Source organism: Candoia aspera, chromosome 4 (assembly GCF_035149785.1).
Source record: "Candoia aspera isolate rCanAsp1 chromosome 4, rCanAsp1.hap2, whole genome shotgun sequence".
In the NCBI taxonomy this organism is placed as follows: domain Eukaryota; kingdom Metazoa; phylum Chordata; class Lepidosauria; order Squamata; family Boidae; genus Candoia; species Candoia aspera.
In genome coordinates, this window is record NC_086156.1 from 3,940,262 (window position 1) to 3,958,318 (window position 18,057).

General features: G+C 41.1%; 1 protein-coding gene across 3 annotated transcripts in view; it reads right to left on the reverse strand.

Moving 5' to 3' along the window:
* Positions 1–16,678, reverse strand: part of NKTR (natural killer cell triggering receptor) — a 32,104-nt gene extending 15,426 nt beyond the window's left edge. For 2 of the 3 annotated variants that reach the window (XM_063303294.1, XM_063303293.1), the window contains exons 1-6: positions 16,544–16,678; positions 14,848–14,940; positions 12,388–12,462; positions 11,078–11,185; positions 9,054–9,098; positions 7,186–7,273 (exon numbers count right to left, since the gene is read on the reverse strand). In XM_063303294.1, coding sequence (XP_063159364.1) covers positions 7,186–7,273; positions 9,054–9,098; positions 11,078–11,185; positions 12,388–12,462; positions 14,848–14,905 — 374 coding nt within the window. In that variant the 5' untranslated portion in view covers positions 14,906–14,940; positions 16,544–16,678. Of the gene's footprint in view, positions 1–7,185; positions 7,274–8,734; positions 8,763–9,053; positions 9,099–11,077; positions 11,186–12,387; positions 12,463–14,847; positions 14,941–16,543 lie in introns of those variants that run through there. The other variant, XM_063303295.1, reaches the window with a different exon arrangement.
* Positions 16,679–18,057: the final 1,379 nt, after the last annotated feature.

The window sequence follows — 18,057 nt, forward strand, 5'->3', positions numbered from 1 at the left end:
GTTGAAATAGAGCCATCCTTTCTGACAATGGCTTTCTTTGGGGTGGAAGGGAAGGGGGCAGAGAGGCAATCCAGTCAGCACTAGTATTGAATTTTCATTCATTCAGACAGGGCACCAATCATTTTGTAGACCTTTTGAGTCCAAGAACTCAGCAGCTGTCCCCTTGGTCATCTTTAACAAGAATGCAGTCTAATGGGAATAAGGGCAGAAATTATATCCCACGTGCTGTATAATATGTGCCTGCTCAAAATGCCACCCAGAATATGTCTACTCCTCAAAGAACTGCTGGAGAGTTCTTCTCGGTCTATGCCCCTTCTCCACTGACCAGATACCCGCCAAATACGTTGAACTGAGTATTCCCAGCCACAATCGCTGGCCTTGTTGGCTGGAAATGCTACAAATACTGCTGGTCAGATCACACTTTTCTCATTGGCCGAGTCAAAACCAGTGCTGGTCTGCGTGTCTGCCAACTGGCCCACATTTGGGACAAGGTGTTTCAGGACCCGTGGCCTGTAGGATAGCTTACCCACTATTTCTTCCTGCAAAGCTAGAAAAGTTCAGAGTATTTGCTATCAAGTCAGCACGGGCGGGGCATTCTGATTAACCAGTCTGTTCTCAAACCCTGAGAGTTAGAAAACAGGCAAGGGTTACTGTGCACTGCCCAACGCTTTAGCTCTAAAATGAAGAAGGATGTTGGGCCCTTTCCAGCATTTGATCCAGGAAGCACAAATGCAACCTCTCCTTACTCCTTTTGCAAAGTAAGGACAGAAAGTTCTCTAGGGCACCAAGTTAAGACTGGGAGACAAGCATGCTCTTTCTCACTGCGTGGTCTAAAAGGTTAAACAGCATTATTCTCTAGGCATATTCTTACATTTTCACAGAAACAAACATACAGAACAGGGATCATTAACACACGCTTGTGTATTCCAAACACCAAAGAATATTCATAAATGAGGAGCAGAGTAAGTAATTAAGCATTACCTTGCTGGCAATTGGCTCTCGAATGTGCTATTGCTATGGCTGGACCTAACCACATAGGCTATGTGCAGTGAGTTTCCCATCAAACAATATATGAATTAAGTAAAGGGAATAAACACTTCTGTAGGATGATCGCCACAGATGGAGCTTTGGAATCTGGGTCCATAAATTCAGTGTTATACCTCTCCAAGGGTACGGGGTAATCTCGGCAGGTCGTTCAGCCCCAGTTACCTTCTCTATAAAACCACCCCAATCCAGCAAGGTGCAGGGAGGACATGAACAGATTGTGATGCAATGTGTGTAGCCTGAACCACAATCAAAGTGCCTGAACTGAAATCCTGAGTAAGATTCCTTTAGAAAAAAATTACCAAGAGGTTGCTTAGATCGACAGTCATTGTCAACACCACAGTTCCAAACAGAAGTAAACTGTCCATCAAGGACTTTGAAATGCCTCCACAGAATATTTTTACAGGTTTTCCTAATAAAGAGACTTTGGATCTTTTCATTATTCAAACATGCAAGTCTCTAAAAGCATTTTCAGAAAAACGGGGATGGAGAAAAACCTCTGGACAGCTGGAGTAACAAGTCTCCTGAACTACGCCTTTACCTACTGCCTTCCTCCAAAAGGTCAATGTGTTATAAGCTCGAAACTTTGTATTTAATATTATGGATTTCAAAATACTGTTTAATGTTATTTAAACTGGCGGATATGAAACAACTGATATATTTTTAAATAACTATTTCTCCCATTAATAATAGTTTGCAAGATTACAGAAAAGGACATAAACTACTGATCTAGCCATTCCTCACTTTTTCAAAGCCATTTTCTCCCCATGAAGAGAAAAATGACTGAGAAAACTGTACTTCAAACGCTTTGATGGAATTTTTTCCCATGGAAGAATTATTACTTCTACAAATAGCGAGAAATTGTGAATAGCTTATCATGAAATAGGGCTTAAAAATAGGACTGCCATAAAGACAAGTAGTCTAAGTTGGTACTGAACCCCATGAAGAACTGTAACACAAGTTTCAATTCACATATGATCAGAAAAAGACAAGAAAGACAGAAAGAAGGAAGTGAAAAGGGGGGGAGGGGGAGGAAGAAAGAAAGAAAGAAAGAAAGAAAGAAAAAAAGAGAGAGAACGAACACAGCCTTAGAGGAATGAGACATTACCTTTGGAGCGCACGATGTAACACTGTTTCTGTAAATTTTACACAAAAATGGCAAGAAATAAATTGTAGTACAATTCCAAACAAGCTTGAGTCTATGTTTAATACAGCTTTTAACTTTTTTTTTTTTTCAGCTGAATACAATTCTCAATGTGTATGCAAAACCAAGGTCACTTAAAAAAACAAACAAAAAAACAGGGCTCTAAATTTTCTTTATGTTCACGTTTGTTTAGCTAGTTCAGGGTTATACCAGTAGAGATACGACTTGCTTATGCACTGAAGGATCGCTACAAAAAATGCACTCAGTTAAAATCTCCATCCAGCAAATCATTTGTGCTTTCCTAGATTCATTCCCGCCACCCAAGTTGCAACTGCACATGTAGAGGTATTTGAGTGGCTGCTACGGAAAGAGTACTCAAAGGATTATAAAGGCCGTTGAAAGCACAGAAGCCCATACTCTGCAAAGAGGGGAGGCTAGACATCTTAAAATGCCCTTCCCCAAAGCAAAGCCGTACATAAACATCATTAAAAGCAGGAAGCTTTCATTATCATGGCTTGTGGGCAGGATTAGTCTTCCTGATGCTTTAGTTTGAAAGAGGCCTGAAAATCAGTCACGGAGAGCACGTTCATAAGGCTTTCAACACCCCCCCCCCCCCCCCCCCGATAAATGCCAGGGCAAGAGCAGAAATCATGTGGTTACAGGAATGGGAGTGTGTTACCATTCTTGTCATTAACCAAGGTGATCGTGGGATTAGTAAATGAAAGGCTCTCATACAGGCTGAGCTTCATTTGAATTTAGACTTGAGATACTTCACAGATGGATTGTGTTTCACTTAGACCTATCAGTATTAAGAAACAATTTACAACATAAATAGGTTAAAGGTGTGAAGGAAACGATGAAAAGAGCCACAATGGAGAAGTCTTAAGGTTTTTTTTTTTTACAGTAACTTTTTCAAGAAATGAATAACCATATGTACGCATCCCTTCATCGCAAGCACATGTAGATGCATAGCCTCTGAATTCCACTGTTTCCCACTGATCTTAGAACTTTTCCCCCAGGGCAACTTAAAATTGAAAAGTAACGAAGCTGAAGAGCAGTCCCTTCCCCTCCGGAGGCCTTGAATATCCTAGGTAGAACAACCTGAAACCTCATCTCCCCCCACCTTCCTAAAGGCACATCAGAGAAAGATGCAAAACCATTCCAGATATTTACAACTGGGAAAAAAAAGTGTTAACCACATATTCAATGGTGCATTTCAGCCAACCCCAGTTTGCAGTACAATGTTACTATTTGGGTGTATTGGGAGTAGGTGCAGTGAGGAGATATTTAAGCAGCATAAAAATCACCACCTTCTAGTGATAGACTCTCAGGCCACATGGTCTGCTTTTTGTGCTACTTTCTTGGCCCCAGAAAAGCACTGCGTGGCCATGCATGCATCTGAGCAGAGTTTCTACTCCTCCTTCAACATTATACATTATTTCAAACTGTGTTAACAATACGACCTCTTGAAGTGTTCTGTGGATTGGTAGCCAGAATCCTAACAATTCAATGCATAAGCAGAAATATTGATTTTCCTCCAGTGCAGGCCCTTTGTGTAACCCCCCCGCCCCCCATGAAAGGTCCCAGTGCACCTTAAGACACTGGTAAGCAAGGTGAACGCCTAGCTGGCCCTCTGAATTTCAGCCACGAATAAACAATATATTTGTTTTTGGTCTTTCAGGGTAAACCCAAATCAGTATTTTGCAGGGACTCTGGATCAGCAACGACTTGTTTCCCTAGCCAGAGCTAAGAATAAGTACTTCAGAGTTCTGAAATAACAACCACTTCCTATCCCATGACTAAATAACAGAGAATGTGTGTGAGCTAAGGATCTCTAAAATGTATTTTCCTGACAGAATATTCTACATGGACCCTATCCTACAAACTGAAGTTAAATAAATCCAAGGGGTTCAACACATTTTAATTATGTTTAAAAAAAGAACTCTGAAATAATATTTCAAAATATTTTATCACACTTTTTTTTTAATCTAAGGTTTCAGAGGATGCAGAGGCAGCTAATGACTAAACACGCGTCATTCAATAAATATTGGTGGTCTAATGGAAAACGTGCCTTGAGCTGAAGCTACAGATATTTTCTGATGTTTAAAATGTTATCAACAGTGGAGATTATTCATTAAAGACACAACATAATTTAAAACCTCTGAACCTTAGTCAAAATTTGTTTTCACCTAGGAATATGAGTGTTTCTCTTAGATATGATTTTGGACTATTTATCATTTTAGTGACTGGGGAGTTAACGCTATAGATACGAACTAGAGGTATGAACACAGGAAGCACTTAAAACTCTTTCTAAGTGCTTCTTAGGAGCAATTGTGAAACCAGAAGGCTGTGAGTTCTAGTCCTGCCTTAGGCATGAAAGCCGGCTGGGTGACCTTGGGCCAGCCACTCTCTCTCAGTCCAATCCACCTCACAGGGTTGTTGTTGTGGGGAAAACAGGAGGGAAGAGTATTAGGTATGTTCGCCGCCTTGAGTGATTTATAAAAATAATAAAGGCAGGATATAAAATAAATAAATAATAAATAAATAAAAAATTGGGGACCCAAGCATAAAAGGGCTCTAAAACAAAGCCTTGAAACTTACTGGAGGTAGCTCTTTAAATGGGAATACTTTAAGACCTCCAGCAGGCTCTAATACACTTTTGAATTTTAATCATGGGGTGGGGTGGGGGGTAGAAACCTTAGCCATAATCTTGCCTACGCAGAGCACGAGGCAGCTGTTGCAGCTCCGGCCGAAGAAACAACCTGCAGACTCTCGTGTTTGCGTATACATTTTTCCAGCCACAGTGTGGCCAATGGAGAACTCTCTACCTGCCTCGTTTGCATTCATGTTCCAGGGTACTTCCCAGAGACTTGGTACCTGTAACGGTACGTGGGAATGACCTGGGGAGACAGGAGGAAAAGCCAGACTAGACAACAGTCAGATAAGAGGCAGGTAAGCCCACAGAAGGAAGGGGAGCGTGGCAAGCGTCTCAGGAGGGACCCTCCCCAGCTTCTTGGACTGGAAAGGCAAGAGGGGAGATGTCCTTTCAGACTTGCAAGATTCTGTTAATGGAACCTTACAATAAAGATAGAGCTAAAACTCCTGGCTGTGCTTCTTGGCTGGACTATTTCGCAAGACTGATAGTACCCCACCAAAGAAATTGGAGTGGGTCACAAAAGCTGTACCTTCCTTTTATGCAGAAAACCTCTCTGCAAACTTATTGTACCTATAATATTCCAGTCATTTGAGTTTGAATGCAACTTAAAAGTGTGCCCAAGTTGTACCATGGCAGAACCTGATCATCTTGTATCAGCTGCATTTTCACTTATTTAGACCTTTCCTTCCACCAAATAATTGTAATTCCAAAAATGTAAACGTGTGCATTATCTACCTCTCCTGCTCAGGGTGCTGTACAATGAATGTAAGCTTATCTTAAACACGATTTTACAGAATTTAAACAATAGCTTTTATTGCTAAAAGGTAAGATACAAGTTACTAATAATCAGCTCTATTAATCAAGTGCTGTTATAAATATTGCCATGTAATATTAAAGAAACTTTAGAGCCCATCAGTAGCTTTATGATCGATGTACTAGCAGTTGTAATTTTGCTAGTTCAGATAAGCTTAAAAAATGGAAAAAGCATGGAAGAGTGAACAAATCACTTTTATTCACTACTATACATATAATTTATGCCAAACTCAAGCAAGCCATATTTCTGCCAAACTAGAACACGGAAATCTCTATAAACCTGTACTGCCTTCCAAATGAAGTAAAAGGTATTTCCAATTTATGATTATATTTATTTTCCATTTTTGGGACATTCTTTAGGAAGCAACCTAAATATGCCTCTTATCTGAACATTATTAAATCATGGCAGAGACCTCTTTTCAATTTAGTCTTTCAGACAAGTGATTCCTTTAATAAGGCAGCAAAGCACCATTCATTCTTATCAAGAAAGATGGCAAAGTTTAGGGAAAAAAATGAATATAGCAACCAAGACAGTAATTATTTTAAACATGCTTGAAATCAGTAAACACAAAGATTCATCAAACAACAAAAATCCAAACTCTCTTCTCTTAAACACAAGATGAAATGAATAAAGCTTGTGTTTTTGTAAATGCTAATACTGGAATATATGTGAAGGACAGAAAAAGAGAGAATGCTGAAATATACATTCTAATAAAATCCAGCAAAATCACTTGGAGTACAGCAAGTTAATTTCAGTTTAACAGATGCCTATTCCTAATGTAATTAAGAATCTGGAATAAATTTTGTAACAAAATTCCTCAAGTATGTAACTCTGCCATTTCAGACATTCAAGGAGATTGAAAATGTAAGCAGAAACCACTGTTATAATATGGAATCTTCACAACAAACTTTAAAATTACATTGTATCTGACCATCTGTAAATTTACACTGGTCAAAATCTATAGCGCAATGCCTATATATTGTATTAGACTGACTGCAGACATCTTCAGAAGTTTTCCTCCACTGAACCAGTAAAAGGTGGCTAACTGCGTCCCAACCCAACATCAAGGCTGCCACCATCTGCACCCGGACTTTCTCTTATTAAAAGAGTTTGTGTCCACCTCTCTTCATGAATCATCCCTACTCCCCTCTGGGGCATGGAAATTGATGGGAGATCAAAGCTATGATGAATCCACTGAACTCATGAAAGAAAACACCTGAAATTGGCTTTTTAGAAACAAGAGCCAATCTGGGATATAATGTATGCCTTGTGACATCTTTGTAAGAAAACACGAATAATGTATTTAAGAAAATGCCTTTATATTCTATCAGAGGCCATGCAAAGCTAATGATTTTAAAGTAAGTATTGTATCTAGAAAACCAAACAATTTTCTTTAATTTGTGAAAAGCAGAAATTTGCCCTTTACTTCCTCCCCATACTTTAATAAATATTTTGGCAATACCATCTTTCTCATGAACAGTGCTTCTCCTTTTAAGAAAATGCAACTCTCAAATTAAGTTTACTTACATGAAGAACTGGGAACCATTGGTATGTTTCCCTCTGTTTGCCATTGACAAAAGAAATGCTCTGTCATGTTTCAAAATAAAGTTTTCATCTGTTTCAAAAAATGAGACAAGAGAGAGACAAATCAGCCTCCTTGAATTCAAACGGTTTAAAGTATTAATAACGAAGAATTATCCCGCTGTTCACCAGAGAAACTTGAAACTCAAAAGCAGTCTACACAATTAGAAAGACAGTTCGTACACACGCAAACATTTAGCAACCTTTAATCCAGAATATTTGGAGGTTTTGATTACGAGCCACTTTACCCTTTCTTAACTAGCAGCAAAAGATGCATTATGAAGATGTGTTTGTGGAGCCTCTGGCTGCTCTTCAACTTTTCAGAGAATTCCTCTAGCCCTGCCACTTTAAAAACATTTTCTGTAACTGGAGAATGAGCAGGTCACACGCAGTTCCATGGAATCACTATATATTCCCTTTGTTCAACCATCAACCAGCCACAGTGAATAGAGGAGAATAACAAGGTAGCATCTCAAGGAACATTCTCTACAAAATAGGAGTGCTAATGAGTGATGAAGGTTCATACTTCCTTTGTGAAAAGACAACAAGCCTTGAGCTTTAAAAATCTCTGTGTAGATACTCCTGTAGTATTAACCAAGTGGCAATAGTGCCAGAGCAATGCCAGAGCATTTCCCCCAGTAATCCATAGACCACGAACCACCAGCATGCAACAAAGCTGGGTTGAATAGATACAGCGGAATCCCTTTCACTAAAAAGCCTGTTTCTTTGCCATGGACAGAGAAACCACTTTGACTCATTCACAAAACTAATTATATTAGGGTTAGTTTCTTAAGCTTGAGGCACTAGTTCTCGACTACAAACAATAGCCATAAACAACAAGAGAAGGTCGCACAGCCTCAGTTCAGTTTCACAGTGAAGAGGCTCGTTTTGCAACATGCTGGTTTGATGATGATCATGGAGTATTTTGTGGCAGCTTTAGCGGAACCCTATTTGAAGCTGTAACTGTACAGTACCAGGATAGCTGTACTTACCTAATATAAAATCTTACAGGAAAAAGAACCAAAAACCTTTACAATACAGATTGGCAAAGAGAAGAATAATTGCTGTTGCATCGCATGATAAAGTACTTTTGGAATGTGACTTTTGTATGAAGCACCTCATTAAGAAAATGGTACTATTTTCAAGCTAAGTACATTCAGGACACAGCTGGAAGCAATGCTACAGGAACTGTTTGGTGCCTGATCTATAACCCAACACTTTCAAAACATGCCCCAAATCTTTGATAACACACAGACAAACCTTGAAAGGGCAGGGAAAGGGAAGGAGCCCCTAACTTGCAAGTCAAGTATGTGACATCCCAAGGACGTCTTTGTCCAAACGGAAGGCCGCCTTGGGCCTCTCAAACGGAAGGCCGCCTTGGGCTCCTCTCCAAGCCACACGTACCCAGCCACAAATTCATTATCAGCTGACCAGAGATTTATTAGGAAGGGTGCAGGGGAACAGTTTGAATTTGTGTTGAGCTTTTGTCTCTTACCTTTTCATTTTGCAAAAGACCACATTCTCTATAAACAAAAGAATATGTTGACAGTTTTAGGCAGGAAGACAGGAGTTGTCATGAATCAAGTTGCCTAGCCTCCATGCTGAAGTCAAGTTTAACCACTACATTAGCCGCAATAAATGTTGTCCATTAACGCTAATATTACAATCTAAGAATTTAAACTCATGCACACATAGACTCTCCATGCAATATTACTTTCATGCAAGATGATCTAAATAAACCTTGTTATTAAAAGCTGAAATTGAAATTCTCAAAGCTGAAGCCACAGAAGTTTAAAATAACTACTGGATCTTACCTTTAAAGTATCCTCCGTAAATAGATTCGCCTCCTTTTCCATTACCTAGCGTTAAGGAGGTATAATGTTAAATCCTGGCAAATACCACTAAATAATTTAACTAGCCACACGGCACGTTTACGAGTGAGGAACTGGCAGTGGGCTTTGAGAGATTCCTAATTCTAAATTACAGGTAGGTCGCGATTAGTGTGAGTTTGGATAGTGCAAAATTCAACACAGTGCAACTTACTGTATAAATGGATGCCAGGTCGCGTTTAACGCGAGCCAAAATTCAGTTAGCGCAAGGCTAACGTGCACGTGGTTGAGGCTAGCACACGTGCAGTTGCCACCGGGGTGGGAGATGCTAGTCATCACGGGTGCAGAATAGAGAAAAGGAAGATTCTGCTCGAGGAAAGCTCAAAAACAGGAGAGGCCTGTTTTGAAGAACGACAGCAGAACACAGGAGACACGCTTTGGAAATGGCTTTATCCCCTTATTGTCACACAGTATTTCGTTAATAAACACATACAAACTTGTGTTTAAAAAATTTAATTGCCTATTTCCGTCAAGCTGGAACAATTACATTATTTTCCATAGAAATGTCACTTCAAATAGTGCAGATTCGAATAATGCAACCATTTCATGGGGTTCATTAACCACACTAACTGAGACTCACCTGTCTTTATTTAGGAAAGGTATTTCCCCAACTGCGCCTAGCATAATGTTTATGGAAATTGTACTGTTTACTGTTAACCTTGAGACGGGCCTAACTGGGTCATCCATTCAAACAACACCACCAGCACGTGGGCAAAGAACACACTAAAACAGCAACTTCTCCCTATCTTCTTGTTATAGGGAGACAGAAAAATTAACCGTGATTTTGGTACACAGACGGAAAGCAATGCTTATGATTTTCTTCTCAAAATCTTTTTTTTTCTTTGCAGCTTATAGCTGCTTCATATGAGGGTTTGATCTCAAATAAGCTCTCAGCATTGTGGATATTCTCTTTATATTTTAAGTAAGGTTTGCACATAGGATATACACATTTTGTAGCAGGGGTGAAGAGTGTAACAGTAATTAAGCTATCGGGACCAATTATTTGCACATTCCAGTTAGGATCACTTCTACTAACATAAGCCCCATATACAGGCAATCCTCACAATAACCATTCATTTAGTGACAGTTTGGACTTACAACAGTGCTGGAAAAACCAACTTGCGGCCTGTCCTCACATTTATGACCATCACAGCATCCCCATAGTTACATGGTCACAATTTGGGTGCTTGGCAACCGGTTCACATTTATGACCATCACAGCATCCCAGTCATGTGATCACCATTTTCGACCTTCCCAGCCAGCTTCTGGCAAGCAAAATCAATGGGGAACCACGTGATTCACTTAACAACGATGTGGCTTGCTTAACACCCACAGTGATTCACTTAACAACCACCACAAAAAGGTCATAAAATTGGGTCAATTTGCTTAATGACTGTTTCGCTTAGCAACCAAAATCCAGGTCCCAATTGTGGTCATTAAGTGAGGACTACCTGTATCAAGATTTCCATTTGGGAGAATCTTCCAGCCAGAGCAGCATATGTAACAACTATATATGTGCAAGTCACTCAATGTTCATGCAACAACTTATGAGCACAAAGACGTTGCTACATGTGATAATATATATTCAGACTAAATTTTAAAGTCAGAAGAGGACATGATTTTATTTTATATAAAGCCCCAATTAAAACTTGTAAAAAGATGTTCTGCTTAAAGGCCAACGGTTTAATTTCCAATATAAATTAATCTATTCTTACAGTTATCATTCCTGTAATGTAATATGATAGTTAACAGAATATCAAAGCTATTTATTTTTCGTAAAAAGAGAACCAGATGCTCAAGGGATAACTTACTGCAGATGCTAAATATGTTCAAACATCTAATAATTTTTTTGCAGTCAACTGATAAATTTGTGACACCTTTTAATTACAATGGAAACTCCTCCTCTAATTTGGGGTGATGAAGTAAGGTTAGGTTGTTTCATGTCCTACCTTCACTAAAGTCTCCGCCTTGAATTATGAAACTTTTAACCACACGGTGGAAGGTTGAACCTTTGTACCAAAGCTTTTTTCCAGTTGTTTTCCCAATTCCCTTTTCACCTATAAAAAAGAAGTGTATGTAAACTATCAGAAGTATTACAAGCCATTATGTCAAGTGAACTATTAAGATACGGCGACTTGGTCTCCCACCACTCGTAACCTAAAACCATTAAGTGGTGAGCAGGCCGCACAGGTGCCCAGTGGCATCTCCCACAAACAGCCAGGCAAACACGACTTCCCTGCCCTGTGGCAGTGCTTCAGTGCCTCCATTCAAAGGGGAAGATGCTACTACCAGCAGCTGCAAAGAGAGTGAAGCCATTTTTCACTGCTAATTAAGACTTCGCTGAAATGGCAGGAGGAAGAATTGTCCTAGGATCAGACCACACGTTTCACTGTTAACAAGCCGTAGCTAGACAGTTTGGCAGATGAGTTTTTCTGGCGTGGGGAATTCACCGCTTAGGAATGTTATGGTTATAAAGGGCGTGTGATCAGGCCCCCACAAACAAACTGGCTGAAGAACACTCAGCTTTTCCTACACCTTGCCAACTCTCCCACCTCTTTACCAGTAAGGTTTAATGTTGCTGATAAGGCATGGTCAAGCTAATTAGCAGCATTAATCATATTTTCCCACTGCTTGGCTACCTCCCTCTAGGAGTGTGTTAAGAAAAAGGCTGACACAATATACACGGGATGTTGAAATTCCTGGGCTCAGGGGAAATTCCAGATTCATTTGCCCACAGGACCATCGGTGGGGAAAAGAACACAAGCGCCCAGCTCCGCACTGCATCTCAACTCTGTAACATTCAAAGATACTCAGCATCAAGTTTAACTCTGCAAAAATAATGTTTAGAAATTCCATTTTTATTACTTCGTTCTGGCTCAACAGACCAGCATACTATCCATACTATTTTGTAGCACACTTCAGTGCGTTCCTAAGCCTAACAAGCAGAGTATTTCCCAAAAGAGATCCTGCAATAAACATCTAAGAGGCACTAATGCCCTAAGGGAGATTTATGTTTATTACTCTGTAGGAAAAGACCGCAATAATTTGAATACAGGACCCTGTGCATTACAGATTTAAAAAAAAAAAAAAAAAAAAAAAAATCTGGTAAGCGCGATTTCTGGCACCTGAAGGAAGAAACAGGCCAGCATTTATGCCTGACCTTGTGTTTCCCTTCTGAGTGGCTGCAAAGATATGTCAACATACATACTTGCCAAAAAATTAATAATTATTTTTTATTCACAACTTTGACAAAGCTTACCTGTGCATAGACAAAGGAAGTTTTTGCAAGTCCTTGGACAGACATCAGAGAAAAGTTGAAATATGATACGACCAACTGGAATATAAATTAAACTTCAGTCACATTCCATTTTTACAATATCTAACCAAAGCCTATCGCACCTTTCTAATGATTACCTTTTTATGGACGTAAATTGTGCTGGATGAATTATAATTGTTTTTAATTTTTCGATTTATATGAATTTTTCAATCAACTTTATCTGCTTGCTCTTTCTCAAACCCACACATATCCTACAGAGAGTACAACTGGTTCACATTCTGTTTTACAGCAAAGAAGAAAGAAAAACTGAAACCCTCAACCAGAGCATTTAGAAATGCTTAGTGTTCATTTTCATTTCCCACAGATAACCGGGAAAGTATTTTTTCATGCTCTAATTATAACCCAAGACAAAAAAATTACAGTTTATAACATGTCACAGCAAGCAAGATTCAGTGAGAATTTCCAGAGAAAGAAAAGGAATCTTGGTTAGTATGTACTCTGCAATACCTACACAGATGGTAAGTACGTATGTGTGTGATAGAGAGATCTGTTCCTTTATTTGTTAATATTTATATCCATCTCTCCTACAGGACCTCAAGGAAGCATTCACAACATTCCCTCCTTCCATTTTTTTCACCACAAACAACCCTGTGGAATGGACTGAGACAGTGGGAAGCGCTTTACCCAGCACACAAGGGTTTTTCAAACTGTGTTCTGTGGAATCCTTAGATGCAGTAAGAACTTGACAGCGTTCTGTGAGAGACTAAGGGGGAAAAACAAGTTCAATCAAATGCAGCCAATTTTCTGTTGCTAGAGCTTTGCCACTTGGTCAGGGATTCTGGGATTTTTTGTTTGTTTGGCTCCGTAACCTGAAAAAGTCTGAAAACCCCTGCACTACAGCATACAAATTAATTAACCCACAACGAACTAATACATGCTCAAAATGCGGGCTGAAGTCTTCAGAGCCTTAGTAAAAATTAGAAAAGTTGGGCCAACTACATTTCCAAAGGCAACATATTCCCAAAATGTGGGGGTTATTCCCAAGAATGCCTGCACCTCTCACAGGGGAGAAACTTTCAGCACGCTTCTCTCCCTGAGCAGAAGGGCAGAAAAATGCTTGGCAGTTGGTCGTTGTTATGTGGTTACCTATACTTTGGCTCACAATTTAAAATGTTTATCCTACTGAAACAGCCAGCTCCAATCCTTGTGGCAGCTTATAATTAAAAACGTCATAAAGCGTTTTAGTAGGTCCTGTCGGTCTTTTGTAAGTCACAGATGTCCCCAGTGGCATTTGGACCAGCTGGCTGAGTGAGCCCTATTGGCTGGTTCTCAGTTGTGGTCTCAGTGACTAAAGTGACACACTCGGTCTTTCGACTCCGGGCGTGTGGTATATTATGCTTTCTTTCGTACACTCTTTACCTTGCTTCTTTTGTATATTGTTTTGTTTCTGGTTTTATTTTCTGTAAGACCCCTAGAATCACTACTGTATGTGGGATGGGCAGCTACATGTTTAAATAAATAAATAAAACAAATTTACAAAATCGAAATGCATCGCTTTTTTCAGTTAACTGGCATAAGAATATGCTTCTTTATATAACAATGTAATACCACACTCCTGTTAGCTGAAAGTGTAGAACAGGAATGTTTAGAATAAAAAATATGCAGACGTATTTTAAATATTTCTAACATGTTTTCCTTCACTGAATATTCAAAGCAGCTTGACATATAAAAATACCCAAAACCTGTCTACTATTCATAAAAAAATCACTACAAAAATGAAACTAGCACATCAAGGAATTACCCCATGACTGCAGTACAGAAATACTAAAAGTAGGGCAAGCCTATTTTGACAGCAGAGCACATTCAGCATTCTACTTGCTAAAAAATTTTGAGGTGGTAATGAAGACAGAGAAATGTTTTCAACCCCCCCATCCACTTCTGATTTTTTTAAGAAAAGATTTATTATCTGAAAATATGTTCATTGACACTTTTTCCCCTACTCGTTGGATGTGAGGGCGATCTGGCTACAATATCTGTCACCTCATTCGTCGCCAGGGTTGATTTGGCTGATCTGACTCATTTGCAAAAAATAATCTAATCAGGAAGTATATTCAAACTTTGCTGTACTAGCGCTGTGTCCTATGCAATCAATTCTGATTTATTGTTGATATAATAAAAGGCTGTAAGAGACCAAACAAATATACATGTAGTCATTATGAAAGAGAAAGTCACTTTATATAGCTATTCTGAATAGCTATTTGACCAGGTATAAAAATAGCACATTAACATTCAAGTACCAATCAGTGTACAGAAGAGGGCTGTAAATAAAATTGAATTAACTAATGGGAAGCATTAATTTCTACAAACATTAGTTTCAGGGTATCACAATGTAAATATTCTTTTCAGAAAATACAAGAGTCTCACAAAGCCCTCAGACCTTACCTGGTTCTCGGTTAATTTCTATGTCAAAGAAGCACTGGGGCCGATCCTGTGCCCCCATGGCAGCAGGGGCCCTGGTGCCCACCTCTTCACCACCTTAAGGAAAACAGAAGCCTATCAGAACTTCAATACTAACTGAACCTTACAGGCAAAGAGATCCCTATTTATTGTGGCTTGAAAGCAACGTCAAGGGAGGGATCCCTGCCCCAATAAAGAGAATGCCAAGGCTGGAGTCAGTGCTCCACCCAGATAATAAAGTAGCCAATAAAATCCAATAATGGGAATTTCACGTGACTCAAAAGGAATTACGATTTCTATTGATACTGAGGGTTTCTATTCAGAAAAACGGTGGGAGTAAGGATTTAGAAAGACAGGCTAAAATTGCCACTATTCCAAAACTGTTGGAAGAAAAACCATGTCCATCTTAGGCGGAGAGGACAGAAGACCTTCTAAATATTCATGTTGGAAGACTCCGGGCTGGAAAACGTATGATTTCAGTCCGTCCCATCTTTCGCAGCCATGCAAGAACACTGGGCAGCCAAGCTGCTCTCGGGAGGTACAAATTCCAGCTTTCCTTCTTCCTTCAGGAGGGAAGAGCCAGCTCTTTTGAATCTGGGGGAAGAGGGGTCTTCACGCACAAACTGGCAAATGTTTGTCGGTCGACCGCATTGCCCTCCTAAACACGATGCGACTGAGCATGCAAAAGTGCCGAGCGCCGCAGGGTGCCTCTCCTCCGCTGCAAACCCCAAAGTTGACTAAATATTTTCCTAACACGGAAAGCAGCATTTCTAGACTCGGCCCTCCTCCATTAAGGGGGATGGAGCCGGTGCCTTTTCTTACGGACAGGCAGCAGGAGAAAAGCTGAGGAGGATTTCTAGATGCACCCATTGGCTCATTACGACTTTTGGGGGCTCTAAGCACTTTGGGGGCCCCCTCCAGAAAAAACAAGAGCCTTAAAAATGCTATTTCCTATAATTTCAATAATTTCTTTGAAACTTCTGTATTTGCTTTTCTGTATTACTTTTAGAGGAACAGGAATAGCAAGTAGTTTGTCACATCTATTATATATATTATACACAAGAGAGATACATATCTGTATATCTTATGTATTATATATGCAGCATATATTGCATGTATCCTAAGGTATGTGTACGGTATGTATTATTTGCAATCATAGTTAGTGGCTGCCCATTCATTATGACGTCTGTGCCTAAATTTTAGTAGTCACCCTATGCCAATAGGTTACAAATACGAGCATCGGTTCCGTGTTTCAAAGGTCGTGCATTTCTGGCCTCATTTTTCTTTTAGGTAAAAGGCACGAAGCTAAATAAATGTGCATTAAAAGGCCCGACGATCGATCACCCCTGCTTCATTTTGAGTTTATTTAAAGACAAAATTAAAACACTTCCGGGGGGGCCAGGCGAAGGGAGGCCCAACCAGTCTCCCCTTTTCTCCGGGCCAGGGCTGGCTGGGCATGATGGGGATTGGAACTCTTTCCCTCGCGAGGTACCGGGGGAGGGAAGCTGAGCCTCCGGAAAGGGGGCGGCCGGGGAGAAAGACTCCACTGAGAGATGCTTGAGGAGAAAAACACCCTCTCGGTCCCCTCGCTGCGCACGCGCCCCCAAGAGGACTAGCGCCTTTCCGGCCGCTGCGGTAATGGGGGACGGAGCTCACGGAGGAGCCCGGCCGGGGTCGTTACCTGGCCGCACCGGCGCTGCTCTGTCCGTCCTCCGCGCCCGGCCGCTTCCGGTCAGCCCGGCCCGCGGCAAAGCGCCTCCGCCCGCAGCAGCGGCAGCCCCTCAGCCAAAACGCCATTAACGGAACCTCTCTGAGGGACGACGGGCGGGGCCGGCGCGCACGCGCGCGCGCTCCCATTCGAGGCCCCGCCCCGGGCCCCGCCCCCGGGCGTTCTCCCCTTCCGATTGGCCCTTTGCGAACCGCCCCTGCCCTTGGCGCGCTCTCTCCGCCCCGTCCCCGCCTTCCCAGCTCCCCGGGCCCCGCCCACACGCCCTTTTTCAGGAGCCGAAAGAGGGCGGGGCGCGAAGGAGAAGGAGAGCGGCCCAACCCGCGCGCCTCGCTCCCTCCCGCCGCCGCCCCTTCTCGCGCGGGCGCGCGGCCCTGGTCGAAGCTTCGAGGGGCGGAGTCAAAACCCAACCAACCAGGCAAAAAAAAGCTTTCCAATGTGTAGTCTCGCGAGACCTCGTCACTTCCCGCCCCTCGCGGCGGCCCGCCTGCTTTGAGAATGTGGCAGTTGGCGCCCGGCCATGAGGGAGGGTGGACGTTCCTCCTGGGCTGGCCTTGTTAGCACTCTCCGCACCTTTAAAATAAGCCTCTGTCGATCAAAGTCCCAATAAAAACAACGTCTATAACCTGTGGGCTGGCCTTTGTTGCAACCTGTTTGCATTTTAGCTCCGCGGAGGTTATCCCAGTCAAGTTTTTCTTCTGAGGCAACTGGTAATTAAAGATGGTTTATCCAGCACAACCTTGTGCAAGAGGTTGGAAAGCCACAGCAAAAAATATCCAAGAGGATCACTGCCCCATTAGAATTTGCCTCAAAAGGAATGCTGAGCTTTGATTCCTCTTGCTCTGACATATTTCTGAACTTCCTCTGTTCAGTTACACTAGTAGCATTTGGATAGGAGACCACCAGGAAATCCACAAATTGTATGCTAGCCTGGAAAGTTGAAGAAACATCCTGGAAGAAGGAAATGGCAAACCAGTCTGTATTATTGCCGAGATAATTACATGGACCTAATTAAGAGAGACTTTAGTTTTTAATGTAATTCAAACTTAGGTTCTGCATGACGTTTTTTGACTGGTATTAATGAAGTTGTGTTCTTGCCATCTCACATCCGGAAGTCCTGTGAAGATCAAATCATAGAAGCTTCCTGTTCTGAACTGCTTAAGAGATGAATGTGGGTGTCAATAAAACAATATTTGTCTTTTGAATGGAACATGCCAAAGTAAATGTCTTTAAACTGGATATGAAGAAATACTGTAATACTGTTGTTGGGAGCTTAACCTGAAAGGTATTTTGATTAGGAAGTTTAGTATTATGATTATGACAAGCTTTACAGCTGAACAAGCAGACAGATAAGAGCAAACCATCACAAAGAAGGTGCTTGAAAAGATCAAGAGGAGTTACACATTTTCTTTCCATCCACGGAATATTTTGAATCTTACAAGGACATCAGTACTGTAGCCTGGAACAAA